Raw genomic sequence first — 16,297 nt, forward strand, 5'->3', positions numbered from 1 at the left:
ATGGGTTTGTGGACAGCCCTGCTTCTGGCCTGGCAGCTGCTAGTAAAACTGTGCTTACACGTGGAAGCCCAGGCTTTAGGTGAGTAATATGAAGTGTTTTAATTTAAATGTTCTCTTCAGATATTTAAATTACATTATCATTTTCATACAAGTGCCAAAACACTGATTGCAACAACTCTGGTTGCTGCTGCTGAGAATATCAATTCAAAAAATGTAAATCACCTTTTCAGGTTTTCTGTTTAAATTTTAAGACACACACAAAAAATGTCTGATTTTATTTGAAGGAGGCATTTTTCTGACATCCTGCCTGTGATGCAGTGCTCGATTTTCATTATGTGTCAAAAATGATTTAATGGCTCCACCACTGGGTATTTTAACACACTGTGTATGAGTCCAATGCATAATGGATAAAGCAGACTCTGTGAAAGGAAATATAATATGCAGACCCAAAGAACACAAAGGATTTGACACTATGTGTGATACTCACCAAGGTATGAATAAAATGCTAAATATCCCTGTCAGTTGTAAAGAAAGATGGGGCACTGGAATAATTTTTGTTTATGACAGGAGGCAGACAAGGATGCAGTATAAAAAATAGAGGTAGCCTCACCACCTTTCAGCTGAAGTAAAGTCACCCTGCTTTTCATATCTATCCAGCCGGATCTTCTTGATTACTTGAGCTCAGGAGGTTCAGCTTTCTGGCTCGTATTAATTTAAACAAAGCTCCAGCTAGGTCACACACATGGGAATAATCAGACATGATCTGGGCGCAGGATTGAACTTGAAGTCACACATACACAGTCACACACAAATTTGTTCAAGGTCACTCACAAAACTGAGCCCCAGATGACATGTAGAAATATTGGTATTTATATTTTATCAGCTTCTTACAAATCACATCAGTGATTGATGGTGTACCTTTCAAACACCCATTAATCCCTGCAATCTTTTGGCAATTGCTGCCTGATGTTATGTATAAAACAGTCTCCAGTTTAATGGAGTTCATCATCTATCATTTCCCTTTGAAATGGCTTGTTGTCTGCATGAGTGGAATTCACTGTGTTCAAATGGAGTGTGGCCAATTTTAAAGCTGCAGTAAGTATCATTTTAGTAGCACAAAACAGCTATTCTAGTTCTGTATGGGTTATTGATCAATATTAATGTCTCAAGGACGGCTTCACCGGGAGCTAAGATTACAGGAATTCGAAATTCACTTTCTACTCTGGGAACAAAGACTCTCTGCTCAGGGATAGAGCACATCTCCAAACTGCAACTGAGAGCACAATATCATCATTATTACTCCATTATACATCACAAAATATCACATCTTCACTGAATCTCTGCTCCGTATAGTGAGGTCACTGGTGGCTATTGCAAAAAATGTGACTTCACTGTTTATGTTATCTACAGTCTGAAGTTAATGACGTAATTCCCTCATCACCAGTAGTGGTTGACTAAAACCACATGAAACTACAATAAATCATAGCTTTCTACATGCAAACCCTCAAAACTTGACATATTTGTTAAGCACTTAAATGAAGAATGCCAACCATTTGTACGCTTTACAGGGATCTATGACCGTGGCAAATTTATGCGCTGGTGTTAAGGAGAGGACAAGACACTGGATTACTTTACAGCTTTCAGCTAAGTTTTATGAAGCTTGAAATCTGAGGTTAATCAGGGGGTGAAATGAGGCACTTTCTCAGGATGTTGGCTGTAAGACGACCCTGACCCCCATAAAGCTGTCTGTCCACAAGACTTATGAACAGTGGGACTGTGTGCTTATGAACAAGTGTGTGTGTGAAGGGTGTTTTGTTTATTTATGTTAACCCTAAAATAGTGAAGCATGATTGTTCTCTTGGGTTTTTTTGTTCATTTTTTTTACTTTTAGTCAATGGAACAATACTAAGTCACGCTGAGTCAAAATGAGATGTTTGTGTAACACTCTCCAGGTTGATGATTGATGACTGTGAACACAAAAGACTTCCACAAATCAAAAGCATATCATTGTTTGGTGAAAGTGGTTTTGATGATGCTATATAAGCAGGCATTTTCAATAGTCACATTTAACTACACACGTTTTTAAAGCCCCCGTGTTTGACTGAAGAACGCCATGTGCCGGACGAAAACACAAGGGACCAGAGGAGAGAGATAAAAGAGAGAAGGAGAGATCTCCGGGGATCATGCTTTGCATTCTTGGCTGACAATGGCCAATTTCTGGGAGCATTTGGGAGCAATTTTGCTCCCTCACGACACTGGGCCTTGCAGACTGCTTTTAGGGTACTTATGTATTCATGATGTGTGCAGATGGTGGACTAGAGATTCACTGCACATCCTCCAGTGGCCAGCCCAGCTCCCAAGCCACTTTATTAAAGGAACACTCAAACCATAAGCACAAGTGTACAGCCTCTCTCTCTGGATTTTTTCTCCTCAGTAGATATGTCTAAATCCTACCATAACTCTGCCTGTGAGAACAATGAATTGGTTATGACTGAAAATTAGCACTAATATAGATTTCATCAGAGGAATGTCTTTGATATGCTAACAAAAAAAACACATTACATCTAATGGTTATAATACATATCTTGATTTAGCCACATCCTTGTGATTTCTCTGAGCCAACTCCGCCTTACAAACTAATGCTGTCTGATTGATGCAGCGTCTCGCAAGAGCAACAAACAGTGGGTCAACATCATCATCGTCTTGTTATCGACTCACAATGTGTTTACTCTGGGATCTGAGTGCGGCATTGCTTTGTAAATATTCATATCTCATCATCTATCACTCCTGTGCTTTACCGCTTCTCTCTTTGCCCATCTCTGTCAACAGTCTATGATCTGCTCACCTCACCCGATTGCCTGCCAGACCTGCTGCAGGGGGGTCTGGTGGAGCAAGGGGTGAACGACGCTTTCATCCTAACCACCTTCAAGTTGCAGCCCAAGACTGGAACCACTGTGTTTGGCCTGTACAACCCAAGAGACAACACCAAATACTTTGAGTTCACTGTGATGGGGAAGCTCAACAGAGGTATGAAATAGTTACAGTTTAAAGCTGCACTTTATGACTAATGAACAAAATGTAAAGTTGAGGAGAGAAAAAAGAGATTATCGCCTAATTCTGCAGTCCCCCTCAGTTCGATGGATCGTATTATTGTCTTTGAGCTCATTGTTTGTTTTACAGCCTGCAAATTCATTGTTTAGTTCATTCTCACCAAATTGCACAACCATCTTTCCAGCTGGAATAGGAAGTTAAAAGTTAGATAAACCTACTGCATAACACCAAACAGCAGACAGACAAAGCCAGGAAACTAGCTTGTGAATATATTGAAGTAACTTGTATTTGATTGGTGGCATAAACATGACTGATTATCTGCTCTATGTGTAAATAAGCCACTGTCATAATGTTATAAGTTGATAATATGTGAATACTGTGTTTACTGGTTCATATGCTGCCCCGAAGTGGCTGGAAAAAATAGAATCCAATTATTTAATATTGCTGTGATGTTGAGTTGAGGTGAAAAGCTTAAATTCACAGTATTTATTTCCATTACAATCAAAGTACAAATATTAGTTGTCAATCAATATTTTCTGTCTCTCAGTTCTACACTGATTTGACCTCAGTTATCTCCAGCTGTATCTAGCCAGATAGTTGTGCTTTAATTTGCCCATGCTTTGAGATATCTACCCACACCAACACAATAAAATGGATTTTAGTTTTTGGTGCTCACAGCACTGAAAGCGTTACTACAACATTGACAACATCAGCTCTACCTTCAGTATTGACTACATTTTTTAGTTGGGTGCCCTTCACTTTGAAAGAATCAGGTTTTCTCTGTTGGAAGAACTTCAAGACTTTAAGAAAAAAATTGCGTCATTGCTTTTCAAGAAGTCCATACAAATTTTCTAGATCATTTTTATTCATTGTCAGACAGTTGTTAACGGAGCAGTCTAGAATGACCTCTTGGAAGGGGTGTACATATTTTCCTTTCCTAATGTCTTTATTACTGTAATGTCTATATTTTTGTTTGGATTCTCTGTTTGTTTTTTCAGCTTGTGCACTTACTATTATGATTGTGGGTTTACCAGGATCTGTGTTTGAATGTGCTGGCGTTATTTTACAGAAAATTGAAGCATTCAACTGCCCCAACTTTGTAAACACCATCAGAGAATAAAATAAAAATACAAATAACAAAAACATTTCACAGCAGAACAGCTTCTCAGATTGAAAGTTCCCATAACTTTGGATAATCCACCAAAAACATTGTCAGCAGTTTTCACTGAGACTGTTTTTGTTAAGTTGATTCTAATGAAAATTAATCACAATGTGGTCAGCCTGTGTCTTTGATGCTGTTTCTGGAAAGTTGTTGTAGAATTTTTTAAATGTCATCATTCAACGCCATGATGACAAAATGAAATCCCATTAAATTCTCATTTTCTTTTGGTACCTGATAAAATAAAACCCTAACTATCTGAATTGCTTAATGTCTCTACGGGTCAATTACAAAATACATTTTCAGAATTTAGGTGAACTAGCACATTAAATGCTTCCTGTAAATCCTCTCTCATCTCTTCCTCTCTGATCTCTTTTGCTATCCCTGCTTCTTCCTGTCCTCCCATAGCTGTGCTACGCTACCAGCGGAGTGACAAGAGGATGAGCTCAGTAACCTTCAACAACCTGGTGCTGGCAGACGGCCAAATACACCGACTGTTGTTCCATCTGAAGGGACTGCAGCAGCAGGGGCCAGGCGGGGTGGAGCTGCATCTGGACTGCAGGCTGGTGGAGACAGTCAGGGATCTCCCTGCTGCGTTCCAGGGTTTGCCAGCAGGCTATGGTATGGTGGAGCTAAAGACCATGCAAGCCAGAGACCAGGTGATCCATCAGTTACAGCATTTCCATACAATAATAAAAATGTTTCTGTCTCAATAATGGATCTGGAAGCTTACAGTGGGCTTAGCTGTCCACTTTCACCTGTTTTATTCTTACAGGAAAGTTTAGATGAGCTCAAGCTGGTTGTTGGTGACTCATTTGAGAATGTGGCTTCATTACAAGACTGCCATTTCCAACAAAGAGACTCCGTTCAAACTCTGGGTAAGAATCTTTTCTGTGGAAGTAAATGTCCAAAGAGACAGCCAGATGTTCCCTAGAAAAACAGTCACCGTTGTAGGAAAACAAGAGTCAATGTTTGTCAGAGTGAGTTGAGAGCAGGCTCAGAAAATCCCCCTCCTCTGCTTCAGTTAAACTAAATAACAGTCCCTTTCTTTTAGGGGTCAACACAAAGCAGCTGTCCAATCAAATGCTGGACTTAACGAAGGTGATAAATGAGCTGAAAGATGTCCTCATTCAGCAGGTGAGGCCACTTAATCCCTGCTTCCTCACTCCTGACCTCCTTGACAGCTTGCCTGACTACATATAATTGTGTTTATGTTTGACCCTTTGCAGGTCAAAGAGACCTCATTTCTCAGAAACACTATCTCAGAGTGTCAGGCCTGTGGTAAGATAATCACCAACAAAAGTCATGTCACATACCAGTGAATATAATGCTTAATGACCACTTTTGTATTTTGTGAAGAAAAAAAAATTAAATAGCTTTCCCTTTGTTGATTAAAGGTCTTGGTGGAAATGACCTTGGTGCAACAGAGAAACCAAAGTGTGCCCCGGGTGCCTGTTTCCGTGACGATATGTGTATAGAGACAACAGATGGTATCGAGTGTGGACCCTGTCCTGATGGATACACGGGAGACGGTTTCAACTGTGACGATGTAGATGAGGTAAGGTTACTGTAAGCAATTATGCTTGTGAGATTCACTGACTTCAAGATCAACAGACTCAAGACTTGTTACAAAGTCAGTACATGTTAAAACTTGGATTTATAATTAAAATTATAGCTATTACAAAGTTAAGATAGGTAAAGTTGGTCTAAATACATGTATACAAAAAGTAAACCACAAATTCCAAGGTGACAATATAGAAACAAGTTCATATACTGGTTTGAGATCCAGATGCAGAACATGTGAACCACCCCTTAACTCTAGTTTAAACTGAAATGATGGATCCTTGAACCATAGCATGGGCCTTTACAAAACAAAGTGAAGCTAAAAACTACAATACAAACTGAATTTTAAAAAACAGCAACAACCTAATAACAATAAGTAAAAGAAGTTCATCACAATACAATAATACATGAAAAGCGATACCAACAAGGTGAATAAAGTTACCGAGAATTAAAAGACAAATTAAAAAGATAGGTAAAGGAGTTTGCTGTTGTAAGATCAAAGATTAGTGCCATAAAAACAAAAAAGCAGCCTCAACATATTTCTTGTAGGACACCTTAGGTGCTTCTAAAAGGTAGACAGTAAAAGATCTTTGAGTCCTTGTTGGAACATAAAATGAAAGTCAGTCAATGATATATGAAGGTGCTATGTTATGTGAAGTTTTATAGTGTAATAAAATGGCGTTAAAATCTATTCTAAATGTAGTGGTGTGACATACTGCCTGCGTGTAACAGAGGTGTGCCTTCACTGTATTCTTGTCTACTTATCATATGTCCCATAGAAATGAACAAGCTTATTAGTCAGAAATGTTGCAGTGGGGATCCAAAAGCCAACAGTTTGTCCATTTCACCAATTTTGTGCCAAAGAAAAGATAAATACCCATGTAATGAGAGGTTGAGTAATGTGCAAGAAGGCATATTTTGTTAAATTTCCATGAGGTAAGTGCAGGCCTGAGGCTTTTAACATGATTTGTATATTTCCGCAAGGAAACACTAGTGTTGCATACACAAACTGGTAAATAGTGCCTGCAGTTAGCCTACATTAGTCATTTGATTTTACATGGTATTTTAAAATTATTCTGGGGGCATTAGGCTTTTATTAAAAAATAATCTTAGCAGATAGGTGACAGGAAATGAATTTAAAGAGGGGGGAGGGTGACATGCAACAATTGTCTGCAACTAAGAATCAAAGTGGTTACAGTATGTATGGTATGTATGCACCTTAATCAATTGAATAGCCTTACACCATATAATGTTAAAAGCTGTATATGTGAAAAAGTAAGGACTAATGTCTAGACAGACTTTTGTTTCTCCAAGCTGAGGACATGGGAATTAAAATAATTTGAATACATTAGAACATAGTTTTTCTAGGCCCCAAAGGGTTTATTAGAAATTTCATAGAAGATTTCACCAGTTTTTTGTTGACTTAGAAACAAATTCTGGCAACGGGATCAATGAACAGGAAAGCTGAAAAGGCATCATGAGATTCCCAAACAGCAAAGGTGAAAGTTCAGAAATTGAATTAAAACTTAAGGCATGACTGTTGTTAATGGAGGTCCTCATAAGGATAGAAGTACAAGGACTCGTGTTTGAGGTTTTTTTGCCTGTCTTTTCATGTTTGCAGTGACCTCTCTTCTAAGAACCAGCCCCGGCCCCTTCAGCATTCTCTTTTTTGCATGAGCAATAGTGTCATCAAACCTAAAAAGCTTTTGGGAAGAAGCCCTGTGAGAACCACATGCATTTTGCATCTTTAACAAAGCTCATGCCCTCCTTTCTGCAGTGCCAGTTTAACCCCTGCTTCCCTGGAGTGAAGTGTGTGAACACGGCCCCGGGCTACCGCTGTGACGCCTGTCCTCTGGGCTACACCGGCCAGCCAGTGGAGGGTGTGGGTGTTTTGTTTGCCCAGACCAACAAACAGGTAAAAGAGTGGATACAATATGGAGGACACAAAGACAAAATGAGAACAGAATATAAAAGGGATGCATGTTGACTACATCAAAGACAATTTTAATTACAAAGGCATAAAACAATTATTAAAAAAGTGCTAAAAGAAATAAAACATATGATAAACTTGAGCTCTTGGGGAGATATGGCCTCTTCGTTGTGCATTTTATGCAGTAAATATTGTAAATATGACATCTGAAGATAAAGCAAGAGGGGAAGTAGTCATAAAAATGAACATTAAACTCATACCAAACAATTCAGGTCTGCGACGACATTGACGAATGCGAAGGACCCAACAACGGAGGCTGCACTTCAAACTCAATGTGTCACAACTCTGTGGTAAGAATGCTGTAAAAAATGATTTGACCACTACACACATGGCTCATGTAGGACTATTTTTTCATTTGTGCAGCTTTACAATTGCTGTACACAGAGACCAGATGTCCTTATTCCTCCACAGGGCTCTTACAACTGTGGCAGCTGTAAGTCAGGCTTCACAGGAGATCAGGTGAAGGGATGTAAGCCAGAGATCAGCTGTGCCAACAGCCTGACCAACCCCTGTGATGCCAATGCCCAGTGCATTCTAGAAAGAGATGGGTCAGTCTTTTGTCAGGTAGGATTTCATACACATCTTGCATACACATATTGTGTATACTTCCACATACATGCCATCTGAGCTCTAATTCATCTTCTCAGTGTGGAATTGGCTGGGCCGGTAATGGATACTTGTGCGGGAAGGATACCGACATTGATGGATACCCAGATGAGAAGCTCAAATGCAAGGATTCCAGCTGCAGAAAGGTAACAAAGGTCACACAAATTGTCCACAACTGCAACTTTGCTAGGATAGGCAGGTCTTTTTTCATTCCTTTCCTGTAATATCTCTTTCCAGGATAACTGCATGTTCGTTCCTAACTCTGGGCAAGAAGATGCTGACAAGGATGGCTATGGAGACGCCTGTGACGACGATGCAGATGGTGATGGTATTCCAAACGAGCAGGTAAACAAATGCCTGCAAGACAGGGGCTGCAACTAACAATTATTTTCATCCATTTATCTGTTAGTGTCTTTCTTGAATGCCCCTTGAATCTCTCAATTAATTTATGTCTGTAAAAGGTCAGAGTGAAATAGTGAAAAATGCCACCAGAATTCCCCTTAAACCCATTGTGATACCTTCAAAAATGTTTTTATCCAACCAACATTTTACAAGCATACAAAGAAAAGCATTAAAACATGACAATGAATTCTCTGCAACCAGATAATATTGTACACATTTTGTTGACTAAAATGAAAAGTTTGACATTTTTGGGAAATTTGCTTCCAAGAGTTACATAAGAAGATTGATTCCACTCTAATGTTTGTATGCTAAACATGAAGCTCGCTTAGTTTAGCTTAGCATAGCCGCTGGGGGAAACAGCTGACCTATCCAAAGTTTAATAATCTGCCTACAAGCACTTCTCATGCTCACTAATTAACATGTTTTATCTCAATTGTTTAATCCACACAAAAATCAAAGTGTACCAACAACAATTTGTAGAAGTAGTCCTGCCCAAGAAGTCCTGCACAAAACATCTCTAAAACCACATGTTTGAGATTTTTGCAAGGTATAATATGTTAATTACTGAGATTTAGAAGTGCTGGTAGGCAACTTTTGTTACCTTTATACACACCGAGGCTAGCTGTTTCCCCCTGTTGCCAATCTTTACATTCAGCTAAGCTATGCTAGCCATGTGTTGGCTTTAGTTTCATGTTTAGTGGTGAGACATTACTACAAAATGTTGACTTGTTACTTTGAACAGTTTTCAAAAAAGTTAGTTCCTGTTAATAGACTAATAGAGTAATCAACTAATCATTTAAGTTCTGAAGCACACAGATACACACTTTTTGTGCACATTCACTTATTAACATCCCACATGGAAGGGAAACCTTTTTTGCTAGCATTATTTTCTTCAATAACCAAACATGTGCACACACAAGCCTATATATTGATACAAACGTACATGCTGTGAATGAGAACTTTTTGCTCGCATTTCAGGACAACTGCTGGTTAAAGCCTAACTTGGACCAGAAGAACAGTGATAAGGACAGCCACGGCGATGCCTGTGATAACTGTCGCATGGTGGAGAACCCTGACCAGAGGGACACTGACAGCGACGGCAAAGGGGACGCCTGTGATGACGACATGGATGGAGATGGTATGGAGAGGAATTACATCACTAACACTGACGCTCATGTTATATAACCAGCGTCACTGAAGGCATTCACTGTTATGACTTATTACTCTGCTCTCTCCTTCACATTTCCTTGAGGAAATTATGCAAGAATCATGCTCATGTAGTCAGGTTTTACAGTTAAACTACATCTCTCTAAATCATGTCATAGAAACAGTTATAAGCCAGCTGAGGCATGAGAAACAGCATTGCCAACAAAAAAAGAAAAAGCCAATTCCAAGAGCAGTCTAACCCCAGAGCGAACACAAGCTTTGATCATTCGACAGTATGATTACACCTCAAAAAAATCCCCACAGGACAGAAGATGGTTTTTGCTCTATTGCTGCTGCTTGACCTTTATGCATTTATGGTGCTGCTGCTGCCTCCCTGTGATGAATAAAAAACAGCATCTAAACTCAAACTGGTGTTCACTACATAGCCAGTGCAACAGTGCATCCCAGTGGTGAAATTACAAACATGTTGTTAAATTGTTCGATTATTCTTAAAATGGATATTATATTATATTATATTATATTATATATTGGTTTAATATGACATGTACATTTCAATAGGAATACCCTCTGAATACAATATTGAAAAGGAGACAGAAGTGGGTCTGATAGCTAAATAAAACACTAACCATCTCCTCTGGGTGACTGGCGAGCAGGTCTGAAGAATTTCCTGGACAACTGCCAGCGTGTCAAGAACAAAGACCAGCTGGACCGGGACGGAGACGGGGTAGGAGATGCCTGCGACAGCTGCCCTGACATCCCCAACCCAAACCAGGTCAGCCAGAGCCAGATAGATACATAGAAATATGTTGGGCGATGGTGGTTTTTGTGAACTCTATGCTCTATGCTCTTGTTTCAGTCTGATATTGATAATGACCTGGTTGGAGACTCCTGTGACACAAACCAAGACAGGTAATATTACTTATACAGTCTATGTGTTGTGTTTTTGCAGATATCTATTTGGGTATCTACTACTTCTAATAGGTTTTGTTTACGTCATGTGCTTGTGTCACTTCCCCTGTAGTGATGGCGACGGTCACCAGGATACCAAAGATAATTGCCCGTTCGTGATCAATAGTTCCCAGCTGGACACTGACAAAGATGGGCAGGGTGATGAGTGTGACGATGATGATGACAATGATGGAATCCCAGATTCATTGCCACCAGGACCAGACAACTGTCGACTCGTACCAAACCCTGACCAGATTGATGACAACAGTGAGTATCAGTCATAAAAAATCAGCAATCAGTTCACTGTAACATACTGTAACTTATATGTAGAGTTTAAATAATAGTGCTGATATCTTTGACTGAAAACAGGCCAGGTACTGAGAGATAAATATCCATAATTTCATCTTAACATCCATATACTCCCTGAACTGTTCCTCATTGACCTCTATGTGCAATTTTGGGCCCCAATTTCACACCCACACAGATCAAGCAAAACAACCTAAAGCACATTAAGTGGCAATTGCTTGGCAGGTAAAAGCACTGTTTTTTGTGCCTGAGCCCATTTAGCAAATGTGACTCACAGTGAATTTACTTGAGTGAAAATTGGCTCTAAAGTCAATGAGATTGGTGTGTCAATTCAAATGGAGTGGGGCAGGGCAGTTTTAGTTGGCTGTCAGTGAGTTCAGTGTTGTAGAACAAAAACAGACCTTTCCAAAGGTGTTATGTGACCAACTGTGTCCTAAGAATGTACATCTCTACTTGTGCTTCTGTTACCATGATGAAGAAGTTATCATTTCCCCTGTATATGGTCAACAGTTTGGTCAAAATTTTTGCAAAGGGAAAATCAAGATGCACATATTGGGTAAGACAGTCTCACATTTGCCAAATTAAGCAAATGGCACCAAATTAATATGCAGTCAGTGGCGTTGTACTGCATCTACAGTCTTCATAGTCTATCTATCATGACACCGATATGGAGGAAAAACGTTTCATTTATTTCCTTCCATTAAACATAACTCATCATCAGGCAGATTTGGAACTTCACGTGCATATTGCAAGACACAGACTCAGCACATCAGCCTAAAACCACCTCATGTCCTGGAGAGACTACAGAAAATGCATCATAGCAGTTTTTAATTCAGTGTAGACCAGACTGAGCTTAAATTTCAGTTTCCCTAAATTATAGAAAAGCATTATACAGCCTTGTTCTTTTGCTAGAATGTGAATAGCCCTTGAGAAAGGACATTCAGCAGCATATTCAGGATATTTTATACTCTGCCTCTGGACAGTTTCTTTTAAAGGCAGACCTTTTTGACATTTCTGAAGATAAAATCTCCTCATTATGACAAAGCAGGGAACACTGTGGTTTTAAAAGGAGTGAAACGCGATAATCACTTAAGTGTCTGCACTTCTATCTTGACCATGAAGTAATGACCTGTCATTTTTTGTGCTTTAATCTAATCTGGCTTTATTCCTCCTCTCTTGTCCCTCAGATGATGGAGTTGGAGATATCTGTGAGTCTGACTTTGATCAGGACAAAGTGATCGACAGAATTGACAACTGCCCTGAGAACGCTGAGGTTACCTTGACTGACTTCAGGGCCTATCAGACAGTGGTGCTGGACCCTGAGGGTGATGCTCAGATTGACCCCAACTGGGTTGTTTTGAACCAGGTCAGATTACTTAAAATGTAGAGTATATGCAAAAGTAATTTTATTAGACTTTAAACTATTAACTATTCTCTCTTTCGCACACAGGGAATGGAAATTGTTCAGACCATGAATAGCGACCCAGGACTTGCTGTTGGTAAGATGTACATTACATTTTTGAGTTGAATATGAGTCCCTAAAATTCACAATGTTGTCTAAAAAAATCTAAACACAAATCAAATATGCTTTCTGTTGGTCAGGTTACACGGCCTTCAGTGGTGTGGACTTTGAGGGGACGTTTCACGTGAATACAGTGACTGATGACGACTACGCCGGCTTCATTTTTGGCTACCAGGACTCATCCTCTTTCTATGTTGTGATGTGGAAGCAGACTGAACAGACCTACTGGCAGGCAACACCGTTCAGAGCTGTGGCTGAGCCCGGCATCCAGCTTAAGGTGAAAACAACAAATCATGTCACAAGTGTCAGATTCATCCTATTTTTATCCCTCCACATATTTTCCACATTTCAGCCTTTCTCTTGTGTATCTACTTCCACATCCACCCTCACTTCTCTGTACTTCTCTGTCTGTGTTCGGCAGGCTGTGAAGTCGAAATCGGGCCCTGGGGAGCATTTGAGAAACTCACTGTGGCACACCGGAGACACCAGCGACCAGGTGCGTCTGCTGTGGAAGGATCCAAGAAATGTTGGCTGGAAGGACAAGGTGTCCTACCGTTGGTACCTGCAGCACCGACCACAGGTTGGGTACATCAGGTATGACAAACCATCTTTTTAAGATATTTGTCTACATATTAAAACCCAAGTGAAATTATATTGCCTTTTCAAATCTTGTGTAAAGCAATAACATGGCATTCAATCATCGGTAGAGCAGACAGTCACACTGAGCCTGATTGCATCCTGCTACACAACACAAGTGCAACAGACTGAATAATGACTCAGATTAGCATTCCTGCTAAAGTCTCCTTCTGATTCAACTTACAAATGTAAACACACATCTTGTCCTGAACCTTACCCAGCTGATATTGATGGCAGACAAACTTTCACTGGGGAAAAGTGCACCACTTATCTCAGCTAGCAGGCTAGATAGCTAATAAGCACATTAAGCAGCTTATGAACATACCTGCAAATGTCAGTTCAGATTGTTAGATAGATACTGGTTTGGTCATTGCTCTTCAAAATCCCTGTTAGCAACACACTGTCCAACTTCTACAGCAGTTTGTTTATTTTGTCTCTGTTCTGCTCAGTGTTAGCCTGCCAGCTAATGTAAATCAAACAAGCCTCCAACATACCCTTCCAGTCAGCTGAGATAGAAAGAAGCATTTCTGATACTAAAACTATTAACAATATACTATAAAAATAACAATTCTATTATTAACAATATTATTTTTGACTGCAAGGAGGGATGATTAAATGTGATTTCAGTTTAATTTTAACATCATGCAGGCCTGCCAATTCAAATCATCTCTCACGTTGAATCTCCTTAGTGGATAGAAAGCCCCCCCCCCCCCCATCTCCAATATAGATGCCAAAATCCTTTCTTGTTTTTTTTTTTCAGGGCTCGATTTTATGAGGGAACTGAGCTGGTGGCTGACTCTGGTGTGACTATTGACACGACCATGAGGGGAGGACGACTTGGCGTGTTCTGCTTCTCTCAAGAAAACATCATCTGGTCTAATTTGAAATACCGCTGCAATGGTGAGGAAAGACTTATTATTTTACGTTTCTTAGCAAGCTTGGTTTGTTTCACTGTTCTTATTTTTAGGACATAAAATATCTTCCTTAATGGCCATTCTGACTTGTGTCTGCAAATATTAGATTATGCATAAATAAGACTGCAATTGTAAAGAAAATTAGTTTTGCCCCACTACATCTGAAACAACTTTGACCTTATTTCATGATGCCTAATGTCTCTCTTCCACAGATACTATCCCTGAGGATTTCCAGGAGTTCAGCACTCAGCACGGCGTTGACTCACTCTAAAGTCAAAACAAAGATATGACACCAGATCAACAAAGAATGTGTGACGGGGTGTATGTATGTAAATGTGTGTGCTTGTGGGAGAGTGTGGGATATGTGTCTATGTGTATTGATGTGTACAGTTTCTGTGCATATATGACCACAATCTTTGTACTGTATGTGCATAATATCATGTCTGACTTTCCTTTTCCCAAACATCTCCTCCTATCAACTCATAAAGACTCCAGCTGAGCTTATTGTGCTAAATATTGTAAATTATAATAAACTTTACCAAATATGAGATAACACAACAAAGCATGAGGTAGGACAAGAAGACAGACATGTAACATAACACAATATAGCATATGTCTCATAATGGACATTTTACAGTGACTTGAGTAAATAAGTTGCATTTTTCATTTCTTTAAATGCTTATAATAAATGTGACATGTTTGAAATCAAGTTATGATAAAAACAGTATTTTGCTCCTACTCTGCAGTTGATCAGAAACTTGTAGCTCATGTATAGTATTATAATCACGTTCAAATCCTGTTTTTTGATCATTAAGGGGTTGTATTGTGTCACAGTGTCAATCATTAAGCTTCTCGTTTAACTATCAGCATGAAACTGTTTACTCCGTTTGTAGAGACGATGAACAGAAACAGACCAAACATACCAAGACCAAGATTGTGCTTTGCCTCTAGATGATTAACTTAAAGCTCGGTGTAACCTTGTTTTCATCATGTTTTCTATCATTCAGTCCTCAAGATCTTGATCATTTCATTTCTATGGAGCTTGGTCTAAATAAAGGGCTTTAAAATATACTGAAATTCATGTTGATTTCAAATTGAATATGAACATGTTTTGATGTTTCAATTTGTTTCTAAGATTATCTCATGTTTGCTTGAAGATGTCAAAAGACATGACATCATATAACCATACATTACATACTATACATGCAAACAACCAATTAACCATCTGAATGCATGAAAATAACAACTCAATACAATCTTCCTCTAGAAATGGGTGCTTTCTCCTTTAGCTCAGAGAGAGGTACTCCTGAAACAAAGCAACTGTTTTGCTTGAACAGGAAATACTTTCCTAATAAGAACATTCTTACCCCTGATTAGCTGCTGAGAGAGACTTTGGTCTTTGTTCCAGGAAGGGGGTGTGGAAAAGAGACAGGGATGAAAGTTTTTTTTTAGTCTTTAATATAGACAAAAGGAGGCCACATAACATCATGCAGATTATTTTATGCCTACCTATTTCATCAAGTATATATGCCTTCATTAGCATAGCTGGTACCTTTTAGATAGCTTAATGATACAGGATCTGAGACTCAAAGAGGTAAGAAAAAATCCATTTTTATTAGACTATATAGTAAGTTACATGACACGGCCATGTATAATAATTTAGTGGGGCTTAATTTAGCTAAAGAATCAAATGTAACTGGTAAATTCAACAGCAACACAATGTTTTGACCACTCTGTATTACTTAAATATTTAGACATTATATTTATATTTTTATAAATATAAAAAAAACATTATATTTAGAAATGAATAAATGAGACAATAAATACAAAATCAACAAATCAATGTCCAGTAAGATTTTTGCAGCTATGGATGAAAGTCCATCCATCTCTCAGTGCTTTACTTTTGGTCCAGATGTAGACCTCCTTTAAGAATTGTATTGATCTATTGATTGATTGATTGATTTATTGGTTAAATATGAAGAGTGGTGCTCTCACTGTTCAGTGTTTTATTGGAGAATCACTGCTGAAAGTAG

At 39.0% G+C, this 16,297-nt stretch overlaps 1 protein-coding gene across 1 annotated transcript; it reads left to right on the forward strand.

The window, feature by feature from the left end:
• On the forward strand, positions 1-14,667 carry thbs4b (thrombospondin 4b). The gene is made up of 22 exons (XM_053339397.1): positions 1-79; positions 2,830-3,027; positions 4,619-4,869; positions 4,986-5,088; positions 5,265-5,347; positions 5,440-5,491; positions 5,608-5,768; positions 7,551-7,688; positions 7,976-8,053; positions 8,175-8,327; positions 8,411-8,515; positions 8,607-8,714; positions 9,750-9,909; positions 10,592-10,710; positions 10,795-10,847; positions 10,960-11,153; positions 12,380-12,558; positions 12,643-12,691; positions 12,795-12,991; positions 13,136-13,308; positions 14,111-14,250; positions 14,477-14,667. Exons 1-22 carry the CDS (start codon positions 1-3, stop codon positions 14,533-14,535), a joined length of 2,832 nt encoding a protein of 943 aa, XP_053195372.1. The 3' UTR covers positions 14,536-14,667.
• Positions 14,668-16,297: the final 1,630 nt, after the last annotated feature.

The sequence above is a fragment of the Scomber japonicus genome, chromosome 19, assembly GCF_027409825.1.
Source record: "Scomber japonicus isolate fScoJap1 chromosome 19, fScoJap1.pri, whole genome shotgun sequence".
In the NCBI taxonomy this organism is placed as follows: domain Eukaryota; kingdom Metazoa; phylum Chordata; class Actinopteri; order Scombriformes; family Scombridae; genus Scomber; species Scomber japonicus.

Bases quoted from the DNA above. Each gene is read 5' to 3' on its own strand.
- thbs4b (XM_053339397.1), top strand. From the start codon at position 1: ATGGGTTTGTGGACAGCCCTGCTTCTGGCCTGGCAGCTGCTAGTAAAA. The intron at 4,870-4,985 runs GTGATCCATCAG...TTATTCTTACAG, and splicing joins CCATGCAAGCCAGAGACCAG to GAAAGTTTAGATGAGCTCAA. The intron at 12,992-13,135 runs GTGAAAACAACA...TGTGTTCGGCAG, and splicing joins AGCCCGGCATCCAGCTTAAG to GCTGTGAAGTCGAAATCGGG.